Here is a 16,878-nt window from a genome sequence, read left to right on the forward strand (position 1 = left end):
GCTGACACACCTCAGGACAGGATGCTATCCAGAGGGACCTGGACCAGCCAGAGAAGGGTGCTCACTGTGCTCTCATGAAGTTTAATAAGACCAAGAGCGGGTGTTGCACCTGAGATGGGGCAACCTCCTGTGTCAACAGAGGCTGGGGCATGAACAGATTGAGAGAAGCCCAGCCCAGAAGGACTTGGGGGTGCTGGGGGTGAGAGGCTGGGCATGATCTGGCCATGTGTGCTGGCAGCCCAGAGCCAGACTGTGTCCTGGGCTGCATCAGGAGCACCATGGGCAGCAGGGGAGTGAGGGGATTCTGCCCCTCTGATCTGCCCTGCTGGGACCCCACCTGCAATGCTGCATCCAGCTCTGGGCTCCAGCACAGGAAGGACATGGACCTGTTGGAGCCAGCCTGGATGAGGTCACCAAGATGATCCAAGGGATGGAGCACCTCTGCTATAGAAAAGGCTGAGAGGGTTGTGATTGTTCCGTCTGGAAAGGAGAAGGCTTTGGGGTGACTTAATTTTGGCTTCCAGTTCCTGAAGGAAGCCTGGAAGAAAAAGCTGGAGAGGGACTTTTTTACAAAGGCCTGTAGTGACAGGATAAGGGGGAATGGCTTCAAACTGAAAGTGTAGATTTAGGTGAGATACGAGGAAGAAATTCTTCACTCTGAGGGTATTGAGGCACTGTCACAGGTTGCCCAGAGCAGCTGTGGATGCTCCATCCCCAGTGTTTAAGGCCACATTGGATGGAGCTGTGAGCAGCCTCATCTAGTGAAAGGTTTCCCTGCCCATGGCAAATGGGTTGAAACCAAATGATCTTTAAGGTCCCTTCCAACACAAACCATTTTGTGATCCTTGTGCCTCTCTGTTGCCAAAGAAATGTTGTCTCCCTTTCTCAGACTGTGAGTTTTAAAATGTTTGTAATGTCTCTTCCCTCTCTTTTTTTCTGTGTGGTATGCGAAACTGTAGTTCTGTCAGAAATTATTTTATTTTATAAGTACTTGAAGATGCATGATCTGCTTCCGAGGAGGAGGACATCCTCAAGCACACTTTATATCCACTTACCTAGTAGAGTTTAATCTTCCTCTTGCTTCTCTCCTACACATATAAGGCAGTATTTTAATCCCCAAAGCTTTCACATGCTTTTTTAAACATCAGGCATAAAAAACCCTGCAAAAATCCAATCAGAACTCTCTTGGAAAACCCATCAGAAAATTAAAATATTTTAGCATTTTAATTGTTTATAAATTGAAATGAGAAGTTGAGATATTGTACTCTTACCAAACGAGAAGGTAAAGACTGCTGCAGTTATTTTAGACTGAATAATTAGTAGTTAAAAACTTTTATATGTTGGTAGCTTCAGTACTTCAGTATCCAAGCCAAATTTAAACTTTCCAGATCACAGAATATATTTACAGATAGGCTGCATCCTCTAAGATGACCTGCAGTCATCCTAATCTTGATATTAGGTTAACTATATATTTTTTAGGAAGAAATCACCATTCTGAAAAAAAATAAATCCTACACAGCTCAGCATTTATGGGATAACTTTTGCTGCCTGTGCATAATTTCATATATCAAGAACTGCTTTTTTGAACTGACATTCATAATTTCAGCTTAGCTCAGTGTCATCATCTTTCATGTGGCCTTCCCAAATGTCAGTTTTAGAGCCCACTGTAAGTCATATGTTATTCCCGTGCTGTTATATCACTGCATCCTCACAAAATGCTATGCATATTAGAGCACACATCAGAATCAGCCTACATGGATTAAAATAACCTGTCTAGATCTCTTTTATTTCTGTATCTCTTCACTGGCCCTGGCTTCCTTTATTCTTTTGAGATAAGACTGCTGTTTCTATGTCTGCTTTTTTGTTTGCTGTTTTGTCCAATACTGAGAAAACAGACTAGATTGAAGTACCTGAAGGAAAAGTAGTTATATTAATTTTTAGTATCACCTCAGTGGTTTTACAGATGCACCAAAATAACGTGCATAAAGATTTGCTTGACAATTAATTAATCCTTGTAAACTTTGAATGCAATTAACTAAATTATCAGTAGATCTACTAGCCTGGCATATACATTGATGATTTGTAATAGTCCCTTAATCTATTGATATTTCATTTGCCTGTCAAAGTAGGTTATTCATGCTGAACTAAATTAGTCTTGATCATAACAAGGAATTCCGGTTTCAGCAGTGGAAATTGAAATTGTTTCAATTTCATGTAATATTTCTCTCTGTTGTTTTATACTGAGGCAGTTATTATTGTTGCCTCATTAAATGATTTTTCTCTATATTGCAAGGTCTCCATCAACAGCAGTGATCATTTTTATTTTTATTACTGGAGAAACAAAGCTTTAAAAAGCACAGAAACATTGTACAAATGAGCAAGTATTAATGTTTAAATTTCTCAAATAATCATGCGTGAACTAAATACGGTGACCTTGCCAGTGGGCTGTGAATTCTTCATGCAGAAAGAATGTTCTGTTCCAAATACAGAGTTCCAAATACTGTCAACAGCAAATAGATCTTCCTAGTGTGACCTATTGGAGTAGACAAAGGCAAATGCAGCTGTTGTCCTCCTGATCATGTAGGAAAGCAGACTCTATACAGAGGGAAAACAAGGGACTTAAAACTGAGAACACTTCTTTGGAAATTCCTATGTAACAAAGTTCTAGGAGTAGACAACAATAGGTCATAGGACAACCTGGTCTAATGGGAATTCCTTCATCCTCCTTTATTTACTACTTTTCACATGCTGCTTCTAAACAGCAGTGATGTCTACCGGGATGTGAAAAAAAATTTTGATAGTGCTAAGCCTTCAGAAATTGTATCCAAATTGCCAAAATTATAAGATAAAAACTGAAGATCTATTCCAGTAGTTCTAGCTTAAATGAAGATGTTCTAGGGCTTGCACTGTGAAGTCAACAACAATGCAATAGTCTGTCAGATCAGTAGGTGGTGAGTAGATTGTTCTCTGCTTCTTCTCCCCTGTTCTTCTCAGTCTTTCATACATATATTACTGGGTAGATTTGCCTTCAGGTTGTTATTGCCAGTAATTGTGGAAAATCATTCAAGCCTTTCTGGAACACTAAGTAAAATTTATGTTAAGAATAATACAGGAAACATAGGTGCTCCTAAAACTTACCAAAACCTCTGTATATTTAGTATAAATATGCATCCACTTCCTTCTAGCCCCCCACCCCCAGATACACAGAGTGAAGAAGCACATCCTAAATTTGCTTTAAAATATGCTGCTGTGAACCCTCATTAACCTTGATATTTTAACTGAGTGGTCGTTTTTGCAAAAGGGCAGCTTTGTGGAATATCCTCAGAGTCTGAATGTGATTGTCTTGATCAAAAATGATATCATATAAAAATTAGCCTCTGCAAGCCTGAATTCAAAATGAGAACATTTAGCATCTCAGGTGTTTGGAAGCTTTTTGTGGAGCACTAGCCAAAGGAAGAGTTTTGCAGATGATCTCTGAGGTCTAGTAGGTCTGTTGGAAAGAGGAATTCCTCACTATTTTGAAAGCAAGCTCTGCTTAGAGGATGTGTCATCTGATAAAGCAGAGAGTGAAAAAAATTATAACAGGAGGAAGGGAGCTCTGACTACGCCGTGCAAATGCCAGCTTCATTAGATTTTGTCTATTTTTGAGGTGTACACAATCTCCAGAAGTGGTCAGAACAGGAAAGAAATGAAGGACATTTGATGTGCTTGAGTGCCTCACCTCTCCACCACAGCCCTCCCCCTCACACAGAGTAATTGGCCCAGCATTGATTATGTGGGAGATGGATTGCCATGCACATTTATATGGCAATTAGATTTTATTATTTATCATTTAACATGCATCACCAACTTTCCTCACAGTCCATTGCACAAGCAGACTGCTTTGGTTTTACATCTGTTTAATCTTTTTCAATGCCAGTGCTCTCCATCTAGTCTTTAGTAGGGGTAAAAACAAGCAGAGAGAAATAGAGTGGCTGGGAATTTGAGGATTTTTATTGTTAGGAAAATGTTAAATGTTTTTGTGTAACTGTTTCTTGTGAGGAAAAAAAAATGTTTTTTGAGAACAGGATTGTTGGGCAAATGATGGATTTTAACCTGGAGAAGTCTTCAGATGTGAGCACTTATCTTTTGAATAACTCCTTTTGTCTGTTCAATACTTACCTCCTGAGGATGTTGTTGTGTTGCTGCTGTTTCTCACACACCAGCACTTCCTATGACACAGCTTCACTTGCACGTGGAACATGGGCACAATTGTGTAATCCTTGAGGAGCACTAATCTGAGTCAAAAATTGTAATAAGAATAAAATCTGAGCACCAAGAGGTGCATGTGGAAGTGGACAGCACATTCAGCAGAGCGTCAGGAAAAGTTTATTGGCAGAAAATTATTTGTGGAACTGTAGAAAGTCTTCAATGTAGTTATGTAGTGCGATGGAATCAAGAGATTGGAGGTGGAGCAGCACCTGTATCTCCCCTGTGGACTGCCATGGAAATTGATGACAAGTGAAAACTGTAAGATGTTCCTGATTCACCCATCAACTGTAAATTCTTTCTGGTACATCTTAATTCTCCTTACCTTTTTTTTTTCTGTCAGTATGGACTGCGGGGCAGTGCTGCAGTGAAATTGTAAAAAGAACAGTCAAGTATTACTCAAGGGAAGAAATATCTTCAAAGTTCAATTCTCTTGACAAATAAGTACAATATGAACTATGTGCCAATAAGGGTGCCTGAAGAAAGCCCACAAAGTCAGCATTTCAGTGCTGGTGATTTTTTATTTTTTTTTTCCTAATACATTTAATGGGGTATTCTGGCAAGATACTGAAAGCAGTGTAGAATTGGGGTGAAAAGATCAGTTTCTATATTCCTTCCCAAAAAAGTGACTTGCTAACCTAGATACTCTTCTTTATTTTTCTCTTTTTATTTGCCTGTAAACATTTTGCCTTGCTTGGTTATCAGTATAGGGAATGTGAAAAATGAAAGTCACCACCTGTCCCATCATAAAACAGCCTCTCTTGCCTGAAGTATATGAAAGGACAGATAATTCAGCAGCACCTGGACAAGTAAACTAGGCACTCTTTTGCTCCTTAGGTGAGAGAGGGTCTAAAGTGATAGAATTTATCACTCCAATAGGAAAAATATTTGAAAATACTATTTTTCTTAAAAGTAATAATAAAAAAATCACATCAAAACCAAAAGACATCAACTACAAATCAATACTGAAGCTATAGAATGGACTCTTTGAATGACTAAGTGGACATAAAACACTAAGTTTGCATTTTCATCTCTTCCCTCAAGTGCCCTTCCTTGCAAGTGGTAGACAAAATTCAGTCATGCTTTGCTCTAGCACCAAGCAGGCCTGTGAATGCACAGCAAAGTGCATATTCCCTGCTGCAAAGGGGGTTTGAAAAGCCATATGCTGGAGCGTATGTGCTGCAGAAACTCTGTGAATGCAGCATTTCAGCCTTTGTCAACTGTTCTTCAGTTTATTAATGGGCTATGATCACACTGGGCTTTTTGGTTTATGAAAAAAAAAGAGCAATTATGTCTCATCAATGTTTTTTTAAGGACCAAACACTTTTCTGACATGGAAAAAAAGAGCAAATATTTACTCAGGATTGATGAAGGTGAGGAGGGATTCTAGAATGACCATTCATCCACTATTCAGGCCCAGTTCCTTTTCTAAAGTGTATGCTGAAATTTGAAAGAAAACTCTCCACTGTGCTCTGCCTATTCCACAAAGCAAATGTGCAAAAGGTAGTGATTTTGTACACTGGGGAGGTAGAAGGTCATCAAGACCAAGTAGGCTCCTATATTTTAGTGAATGTCAAAGACACCTGAATGCCTACCTGACATTTTCAATTGAGACAACAGCCCTTGCTTTGTGACCAGGACAGTGTCTGTTCTTTTAGTCAGTGCATATTTAGCTTGTGTAGAGTAATTTATTTTCACAATTCGGTTGCCTTAAAAATACCATGAGTTGGGGATTGTGTGGGTTGTCTTAGGATGAGTTCCACCATGTACTTTGTAGTGCACTTATTAAGATACTACAAAAGTGGTTACTATTGATCTGGCAACAGCAGCTCATCTGTTTTAGGAGGGACTGGAATAAAGTGAACACTTTTTGTCTTTCGAGATTAGACTTTCCCTATGGCATTTCTCAGTCTTTGCAGTCCTCCTTCGTCTTTGTCTGCCTGAGGGAAGAAGCTATTTAATGCTTGATCATTTTGAAATAGCATATTTGGAGAAAAATGTGCCTGACACCTTGGCTTCGCCACAGCCAGATGTTCCTTTGTATTTTGATGTGCCATATAAAGGAATTGTGGAGATTCCTGCTGTGTTTTCAGAATCCACCATGGTATGCTATCTCATTCCTGGGGAGTAACACCACTCCAGCACACCACAGAAGCACTCTCATTCCTAGCCACAGTAGTGATTTAGTACAATGTGATGCTAGAAACATGACAAAGCAACTTCTAAAATGAAAGAGAAGTTAGTGGAATAGCTGAAAGTACTTTTAAAACACGCAGCACAACAAGAGATTGAGGGAATATCTGCTCTTTGAGAGAATGATGGATTTGAAGATGCTGTTGTTCAGGCATATAAAAATATTCCAGAGATACTGTCTTTATGGATTATGAAAAAGTCAAGCCACAATTCCTTCCACTGTAGTATTTCCTCCTTTATTTTTTTAGTCATACATGGAACCATATTTGAATGAATAATTTTCATTTCTTGTCTGCAACGGTGTTCAAGAAATGAACACCAGATATGTACACAAAGTACAGAGATTTAGGAGAGTACAGAAGTCTAACCATATCCTGGCTGAACTACTTGTTCTCTGATGTCACAAATCTCCTGTACCAAACTGCTGCTGGTTAGGTTAAGGGGGGTCCAGGTGCACCAGTCACACCTGAGCAGAATTCTTATGTTGTTACCATCATAAACACATGGAAAACAATTCCCTCTCTAGCTATGTTTGAAGGCAATTGTAGCTGTTAAATGAAGTTAATAGTTTTTGCCCACCAGCATACATCATGTAAGAATTCTCAGGAAGGGAGAAAAGGAGAAAAGTCTGTGAAATTACCTGTCATCAAAGTCACTAGTTCCAGATAATAACTCTTAATAGCCTCTGTTAGTTAGTCAGAAAATAGAACAGCATCTTCAATCATTTACATTTCTCTGGCTTAGCATTTGCAAAGTTCTCATTTTGAAGAAATGCAGAGGCTTGGGTTAAAAAAAGATGAGCTATTACAGGAGGACTTGGCATTTGTTTTACCAACAGTTGTGTGTGACTCACTGTTGTGTGGTGTTCTGTATGCTTTTGCATAAGTGTGATTCCAATAATGAATACATTGAGAACTCGGGTTAATTTATTAGCTAGCAATTTGTTTCTGTGTTAAATTGACTTGTTATTAAAGGACAAATCAGCTCTAAGTCAGAAAAGGGATTAATAGGTGTAAATAGAAATATCCTGTTGGAATAACTGAGGATCTGCAGTACCTGTAAAAGATGCAAATTAAAGCCACTAAAATCTTCTCTTTATCAGTGCTTATGGCATAACTGAGCAGTACAATCACTGTCATGGGCAGGTCTAACTCTGCCAGCTCATTCCTCTGTCCTGCCATGAATGTGCCACTGAGAGCATGCCTGAAGCACACCATTATTTATTTTTTTTTTGCCTCAGAAAAACAAAAAGAGGAAACAATCCTCCCACTCAAAAAAAAAAAAAAAAAAGGTGAAAAATCTGTGCAGTTGCTCCTAATACAAAAAAGAAAAGATTTGTGAGATCTGCTCTCAAATAAACTGCTTTATTTGAAGTTTTTTAAAAGTGAAATCTTGGGTCACTCTGTTACCCCACCTATTTCTTTACTACCTGCAACTTTGCCTATGACAATTGACCTCTATTTTATGTAAGTTGTCTATGTTCCTTGGTAAATAAAAGAAAATCAGGATTACTATGAAAAAAACGAGACTTTTTCAGGAATACATTTAGAAATCAAACTAAACTTTAGCAGACAATATGTACAAGGAAGGCAGCAGCTGAACTTTAGTTCCAGAAACTATGTTTGCACATTTTCAGAGGGTAGCAGTGTAGCATTAGCGTTGCATTTAGGCTCTAGCCAGTTTACACAGTGTCACAAGCTTATACTATTGATCTGATGAACTGTGGTACCTTACTTGATGAAATAAATTGCATGTAATTCACACCTGTCACTAGGCAGCTATACAGCAAGGGATTTGCTCTGGAGTAAAATTTCCAGTAGTGAGGCTGTACTTACATAAGAAATGAGAAAGAGAAAAACCTGGCAATTTGTACTGCACTCTGTTGATTCCCCAATCTCTTTTAGTAGGAACAGGGACAACCTTTTATCTTTTCTGAATCTCTGCTTTGCATGTTTCAGATAAAATTTAATTATCAGTATTTCCTGCAATCCTGTCTTTTCTGGAAGTCTAATAGATTGAGTTTTGTTGGAAACTACTTCTTCATTGAGGTGAATATGAAAGTTGCACATGATTAACTGCTAACAATGCAAAAATTTTGTGATGGCAGATAAGAACAATTACCAAGTGAAAAAAATTAACTAAATTTAAAACAAAAATAAAAAACTGACTTTTAATTCCAGAGCTTATCCCTTAGCAAAATTCTGTGTCTGAGAGAAAGTGCTTTTCATGCCAGCAGCAGAAAACTCAAACCAACATAGTATCAAACATTTGATATTAAATCTGGGAAGATTAACTCATAGTCATAAAAATTCTTTTATATACTTTATAAAAGGTGAAGTCTAATAGTCAGTATGGCTGCTCAATACATATTATATGTATTTGTGTATTAGGTGTGAATTACATGCATATTTGTTTTTTAAAAGGAGAACTCAAAGTTAATTTGAACATCAGCAAAATTGAAATATTACCTTGTTTTTGTAAAAACTGTATCTTCAATAGTATAAAATAATCAGTCCAATTATCAACACTCTTAAGGTACTGTAAGTAGGGCTACAGCTGATTTAGACTCAATATATTGGACTTCACTGCATATGATAGTTAATTGGCAATGTCCCAGTGTATATTTTCAGGAGCAAATATTCAGAGTTCCAGCTTGTATGTTGGCAACTGACCTGGGCTTCTGCTAGCCATCCATCATACCTGGCAGTTACTGCATGACTGTATATAGTAACCTCAGTAGGTTTGAGAGACAGATATCAGGAATTAGCAATCTGAATGGTTGTGGTTTTGTAGATGTAACTAATCACAGAACAAAAATGTTTGCTTGGTCAGTATATTTTTAAAAAGAGATTACATGTGTCATGTGCAATAGATCAAGTTTAACTTTTTTATCACAGAAGTGACTTTCTTAATTATATTCTCTGGAATGGTTTCCCTCATTTAAGTCTATTGGGATCAGTTGAGATGAATTATCTCTCTATTCTGAGCTGGCAGTGACTGAAGGCACAGAGCTTCAGGAAACCTGGAAAGGTTTTGTGTTCTAGAGAAAAAGATGAAGAACCTTTATCATGACAAGTGTTTTGTTTTCAGTTTAGCAGATTGAAAAATACAGAATCGTTCTGCTGTGAATGAATTAGATCACATTTGTGGGAACAGACGGATCACCATATTTTAATCCAATATGTTTAATATCATGCTTGTGAGATTTACATTGTACCTCAGAGCTCTAGAGGAAAGCAAGATCTTATTTTCCAAATTATTTACGTAGAATGGGTAAAGTTTCAGGTGTCTTAGTGTATGATGCTACAAAGGTTGCTAAGACTTTTGGCTGGTTTACTTATACATTCTATGTGTCAATAAGTGTCTTCCTAAGCATGTTTCATTTTCTCTCTGTTTCACTAATTCAAATGCAGTTGAATTTTAGGGGTGATACATACTGGCTAAAGATTTTCCTCAGTCTTACAGACGTTTATTTGTTTCAGGGTATTTCCTTGCAGGTAAACTCTAAACCATTACAAACAGCTCTAAATTGCAGTCCCTTTCAAGAAATATGCCAGCAGAACCAGCAAAAGGTGTATCTGTGATTTACACCAATGAGAGCGAGATTAAAAGCATCCACATGGGGGAGTGGCAATTGTACATTCTGAGTTCTGTTCTGTAAAACCTGTCTACAAGGCTCAGCAAACACTTAGGAAATCAACAATTTTGCATTTGAGGTGATGCAGAAACACTCTTTGGTACTAGAGCAGCTTGTCTTGTGATCTAGGCTCCAAAAGCAGCCAGACTGGGGTTGTTCTGGAAACAATGTAGATTAGAATATATATTCAGATAAACTGCTGAAAATTTGTGCTAGCAAAAAAAATACGTCATCAATGATGATTTAATGCCTGAACAGACACTGTGCTTGCCTGCTTCTCTTCTCTGGACAAGCAGCAGCCAGATTCTTTTCTGCAGCATGTCCTCAGCAGCAGGTATGGAAAGCACCTGGTTAAACCTGCAGCCTGACACTTGAGGCACACTTAAGGAGGTTCTTATGGCTGTGTTGCTTGAAAGGTGACTCTTCTGTCTGCCAGACACACCCAACACATGAAAGAAATTTAGAACCTGAATTGTTTTAAAGCAAAAAAGCATCCTCCCCTTGGTGTTGGAGAGGAAAGTTACAGTTACATCCTTTGAAAGCAAGTCTGTCGCAGGGATAGGAATTACTTGAAGGGAGAAAAACTCTGGTTTTCAGTCCTAAGTTGCCTGAGGTTCATCAGATCAAGCTGTTTGTTATAGGTGTCTGTCATTAGAATCATTTTTGGCAACAAAATTCCATTTGCTCAGTGTTCATATTGCTGTTTAAAAGGCATCTGACTCCCCTTGCTCCCACATGAGTTTCAGTGGGGGTAGTTGGTCATTTTGCTGTTTAACACAGGTATCTCTAAGTTTTACCTTTCATGTGTCCCTCAATCTTTTATTTCTCGGTGTACTTTCTCGGTGGATGATTCTGGATACACAGATTTTGTGTGGAGCTTGGTGCTTCATTTATTGCCTTCTGTCTCACTGTCTGTATCCATCACTGGCATGGTCTGTGGTCAGCTTCCCTGAATACTGAACAATTATATGAACAAATTGTATGAACAAATTTTATTACAATTATATGACCAAATACATTGAGCAAAAAGATGAACAACTGTGCTAATGCTAGGTGAGTTTCTAGATGGGGAGTCTGTCATTTAATCCTCCTCTCTGAAATAGATGTATGTTTCCTGGACACATGAGCTGGCACACGGAAAGCATGCCCCAGCACTTCTAAGTAATTAGCCATACAAATTTAAAGTCTACATTTACATTTGAAAAAATACAGTCCTGCAATGCTGTAGTATCATACACGTTATCAGTGTTTGCTTTCGTATACATTTATTTTGAAGAATATTTTGTGGACTAATCTGTCATTCAGCACAAAAAGGCCAGAAGTTCAAGTGGATCAAAGGTTCTACTGATCCTTTTTTGTATCTAATATTTAATTCTCCTCAACAGGTGATTTATATATTGGAGGAGTGGCCAAAGAAATGTTTAAATCCTTGCCCAAACTGGTGCACGCAAAGGAGGGATTCCAAGGCTGCCTTGCATCAGTTGACTTGAACGGACGGCTCCCTGATCTCATCTCAGATGCTCTCTTCTGCAATGGGCAAATAGAAAGAGGATGTGAAGGTATTAAATATGCTGGTTTTGTTTTCTCTTTTCTTAATATATATATATATATCATAGTGAAAGTACTGTGCCAATCCTGCAGGGGTTTTTTTTTTTATATTTACACTCCATACATCAACAGACTATATTTTACCTGTTTCTAATTGATCTTGCTTGACCCTTTCTTACATAAAGGCTGTGTTTTTTTAGTATTATGGAGATAGGCATGTGCCTGCCTTAAAGCACAGAGATTGATCTGAGAACATGAGTTAACTTCAGAATGTTAAATGTAGGTTCCTTACTTCTCCAGTGACAAGATTTTTTTGCGTCTGGTTTACTTATGTTCTATTTTAATTAATGATAATAACAGTAACAATTAGCTTCAATGCAGTTCTTTATATCTTCCTAACACTCAGGCATTAGTTAATGCTGAGACATTAGTTAAGTAATTCCAATTTTAAAGCAGACAATTTGAGTTGGTTAATTCAAGGCTAATTTATGAAACTTTTTAATACCAATTTTCTTAATACCAATATCTTCTATATTTTTGCTCACCCCTTAGATTAGTATTGACATGAACCTTTCTATCTGAAATCAGTAACAGACAAATGTGTTTTATCTCACAATTTAATGTCTTTATTGACTCATCTGAAATACCATGAAATTTAAGTGAGGACAGAATTAGAAGTGTATCTCTAATTCAGAGGTGTCAATCTCCAGCTATTTTTCCAGCTCTCTTTTGATCCCACGTTATTTTTACTATGGTTTATGGAATAATTTCAATACATTTTCCCCTCCCTGCATATCCAATTTATTCACATAATTCTGGATATTTTGTTTATGTACAATTTTATGAGTTCTCTCTTCTCTCAAGTGCCATTCTTCTCTGGACAGAAAAATGTGTAAATGACATTATAAAAGCTATTTCAAGTTGGAATCTTAATGATTTTGATATCAAGTTTGTTAAATGTGCAAACTGACATTATAAAAATCCAAGGAGAGCTGGGCAGGTCATCAAGTTTCATGAGATAAAGCCTCCTGGTGGATAAAGTCTGTCTCCTCTTTTGTTGTGCCTAGAGTACACTTGGACAGGTGGAACATATTTGTTCTTTACCTGCTAGTTTTAGCAATGTAAGTTCTGTTGTTAGTACATAGAAACAGACACTAAAGCTACAGAAAAATATAAGATATATAAGGTGAGAATTTTGCATATTTCTTTCAGGAATACAAAAATATGTGTTAGTTTGCCACTGAGTTTACACAATTAGATTCTGCTTTTTGAATGGTTTTAGCAATTCCATCTCTGCACCATCCCTTTGAGAATCAAAGTATGTCTTAATTCCATTATGCATTTCATAGCTTCTTTGGAAATTATGTCATTTTCTAAATGAATTTTCTGTACTTCAAAGAAATATTGCCACAGATCTGGTGCGTGAGTTCACCTTTTAAGCCACTGGCACAACTCAGCTATTGGTGAATTCAGAAAAGCTACCAACAGTTTAATAAAGGCCATAAAGCTATTATCCTTTTTGGTAGAGGGTGAGTTTTTTCCATCACCAAAATCACCTGACAAAATAAACTGGTCAAACCAGATGTGCTGCCTGGCTCCCAAAGAACTGCCTCCTCAAACTGCCTGCAGAAGGAAATGTCTAACAGCACGGAATGAAATATCCCATTCTAACCTTTCTGCTTAACCTTGCAAGTTATCTCTTCCATCTCACTTGTTTACTTCAAGTCCTCATGTCTGACCCATATGTCAGTCTTTTGTTTGCAGACCACTGAATCAGATATCCAAAAAGGTGTTCAGCCACCTAAAAGATTATTTAGGTCACTTGTGAATTTAGGTGCCTCCTAGAAAACCCCTGCATGCCTCAAGCTGCTTCTACCTCTGCTGCTGTGTCCAGCCAGGACTGTCTCCATCCTTTCAGGGCTGAGAGTTCTGCACCAATTTCACCTGCAGTGGGATATGTAAGCCCTGGAAGTCCCCTGAGACATCAGGTCCAAAGAGCTCAGGACACAGCAGCAAAGTAATTTCAGAAGTGTTAGTTACCACCACTCTCAATTCCAGACAGCTGGTATTGTCCAGTGTTGAGACATCAGGTTCTGGAAAATCTGTCCTGAGAAGTGAGGCACTTGGATTTGTTGTTTTTGAGATTTATGGGATTAAATTCCCCAACTTTCAGGTCCATATTAGGTGGACCTGTTAAACTGTTCTCTCTCCTGTTAAACTGTCAAACTCTGAAACCATAATGTACTTCTAATTAATTTTATGTGTTAGATTTTGTACTTAAAATACTTATATTTCTCAATAGTTTGATGGTCATATGTGCATTAAACATTTTTAGCAAGACAAGCCATGGGATTACTGTGGCAAGCTGAGAGGTTTGCATTTTGAAGTCTCAACCACAGGCAGAGACATATCTCTATCACTGAACATGAAACATAATTTACACTTGGCTGGATCCACCTTGTTGACAAATTTTCAATGACTAGAACGGATAGAAGCTAACAGCTAGAAAGATAAATATGCTAACTAGCTCTTTGACTTGTCAGTGGCAAACCCCAAAGCCAGGTTGTGTCAACACTGTTTTTTCCTCTAGTCAAATCAATTGTACTTCCTTTTCCCACTTAAAATAAAATATGATACAAACATAGTTTTTATATAGTTATAAGAAAAATGCACTGTGTGTACATGTGCTTATAAAATGTAATTTGTGTAATATATGGACTCTGTGAAAAAATTCACAGTGTTAAGATACATGAAGATTCTTGGTGGTAAGATAAGAAATTTGTTTTTATAATATATTATAAAACATCTGTGTGTCAGTTTACAATGCCTATTGTCATATATATTGCATGCAATCCCTCACATAGGACAAACGTAAAGGAGATCACAAACTCAGTCAATTAAAAAGTCTTCAGCAAAAACTGAATAAATATAATATTTATTAGAATATTTAAAAAATTGAATATGAAGAAAATAAAAAGTGCTAGAGAAGGGTGTGTTACAGTATTTTTACTAACTACCTTAGTTCTTCAATATATAAAAATACATATATATGAAAATATTAACCTGTTATGGTAAATGTCATAGCATTTACCACCATTAAACCGTTGTCTTCTGTTCTTTGGGGAAAAATAATCCTACTTTTCTAAAAGAAATTCTTACATGCAAGCTAGTCTTGATGGCAATTTTAGAATAATGACTAATACAGATAAGCCGAGAGTGCTAAGAATCAATTTAATACAAAGAAAAATACTTCACCTCTTTAACAGGATTGTATCTGCATTTTTTTCTGAATATGTGTTTTCACAGGCACTTCCTAATGTGCCTACAGGGTCCTGCAGTTATGTACTTTCAAGTCCTTGTGACTTTTGCTCTACTTTTGCAAAGATGAGGAAATTCAACATTGCATAACTAAAGTGTAAATAAATCCATGAATATATTACATATAAACACCTACAGATATTTTCACTTCAGCTTTGTAAAGTTTCCGAGCAGCAGAATCGGGTGAGAAAAATTGTGTCTTGTCAGCTAGGAGATTCTGTGATTATAATCCTCTGCTCAAGAAAGGGTGATGTAATGCCCAAATGTTTAAACTTCTGTGCTCAAAGAAAAGGAAATCACTATCTGATGTCTGCCTGCTGCAGTCAGCTATAGGTGGTGGTGCTATTTTTTATTTATTATCATTATCCTAACAGGAGAAAATAGAAAAAGTAATAACTTTGCCAAGATAGGGATGCAGTCCCCTGCCCTCCTTCTCAGTGACTTTGGTGACGGCTCAGGCCCTGCTTCAAAGAGCTGTGCCTCATTTAAAGGAAGAGGCCATTGAACTTAAATCATATTGATATGCATTTTTAATTTTTTAAATACCAGAAAATCAAAAGAAAATCCCTCACTGAGATATTTGAAGGTCTAAAGGAAAAGAAGGGCTACACGGATTTCTCTCTGGGGTGTGATTTTTAATTTATTTATTTAATCTTTGGACCAGCTTTGCCCTGTCATCAATGACTGGCAGTGGGAATTTCAAATGGATGTTGATGTGCCTCCGCCAAAACAGTTTGGGACAGTTTTATAATCCAAATTTTAGAACTAGAATTTTTCCTTGTAGTGTCAAGAGCCAGTGTGAAATGTATGTGAGGGCTCATAGTAAACTGCAGATCACAGTCTGTATCTCAGTCTTCATTCACCAGTCACAGAGAAAGGCCCAGAAAAAAGCAGACCACAAAGGATGATGGTGCTAATTATTCTTGAATTCATTGTATCTGAACATGACAAAAGGCTAGTCAGGATTCAGCCACGCATTTACTCTGTTAATGCATTCATAGATATCCAAGGAAGGAAAAACCCCAAACTTTTAATTTTCCTCCATTACATGTCATCAGCTCAATTAACCATTATATTTCTAGTAAAATACTGGCAAATTACTGCTTTCTTATTTTGGCTTGCCTGAAGATTTATGGCTATTAGCATTAATTTGTTTGCATTATATGGCATTTCTTTCTCTCTTTAACAGCAGCATGCACTTTATTCTGAATGGTTTTTTTCTGTGTTTGCTGCCATTTCAATATTGCTTACTAACATTTACTATATTTTGCTTTTTTTATTTTGCTGACAAAGTTGCATTGATGAAAGCTGATTTGCAAGGTAGATAGCCCTGTGTGTATTAAACAAGACTGAAACCCCCAATGCACAGTTGGATTTTTGCAATAAATGCTCTGTACACTTCAGAACTAAAGTGCTTTCAGAACTTCATTGATGATTTTGCCTTTCACACCTCTAAAACACTGAGCTAAATGAACCTTCATTTTCCAGCATTGCTTGCATAAAGGCTTTCAGTCTTGAATATGTTTGTATAGTGATTGCTTTAGTGCTTTGATCATTCCTTTTTGAAATTTCTTTATATTTCAGTAGTCTAGTTATGATTCTCTAGAAACAGAGTAGCTTTGTTTTTTCATGTGTATGTCACATTTTGGCATGCCAGTTCATTAGTAGTCTGAATTTCTGCATTTCCCCTTTAAGAAGGAACCTGCATGGGATCCCTGAAGCATGTGAATCAGTTCTTGTCAACATTCTAGCCAAAGAATCCCAAACTGCTCTGACTTTCAGACCTAAATAATTTAAAATAATTTGTGGGATTAAAATAACTGTAATAGTGTAGCTTCATTTTATTATTTCTTAAAATTTGTTTCATTTTTCTATTTCATTATCCAGTCCTTCATATCCCAGAGTTTTGATTCCTGTGGCATCTGGCTTTGCTG

General features: G+C 37.2%; 1 protein-coding gene across 24 annotated transcripts in view; it reads left to right on the plus strand.

Annotated features, from left to right (window-relative positions):
- The window catches only part of NRXN1 (neurexin 1), a 682,314-nt gene that overhangs the window by 322,295 nt on the left and 343,141 nt on the right, over positions 1–16,878 (plus strand). For all 24 annotated transcript variants that reach the window (XM_033055067.2, XM_033055066.1, XM_033055068.1 and 21 more), the window contains one exon: positions 11,464–11,637. In XM_033055067.2, the coding sequence (XP_032910958.1) occupies positions 11,464–11,637 (174 nt within the window). The remainder of the gene's footprint in view (positions 1–11,463; positions 11,638–16,878) is intronic.

Source organism: Catharus ustulatus, chromosome 3 (genome assembly GCF_009819885.2).
Source record: "Catharus ustulatus isolate bCatUst1 chromosome 3, bCatUst1.pri.v2, whole genome shotgun sequence".
NCBI classification, from domain to species: Eukaryota; Metazoa; Chordata; class Aves; order Passeriformes; family Turdidae; genus Catharus; species Catharus ustulatus.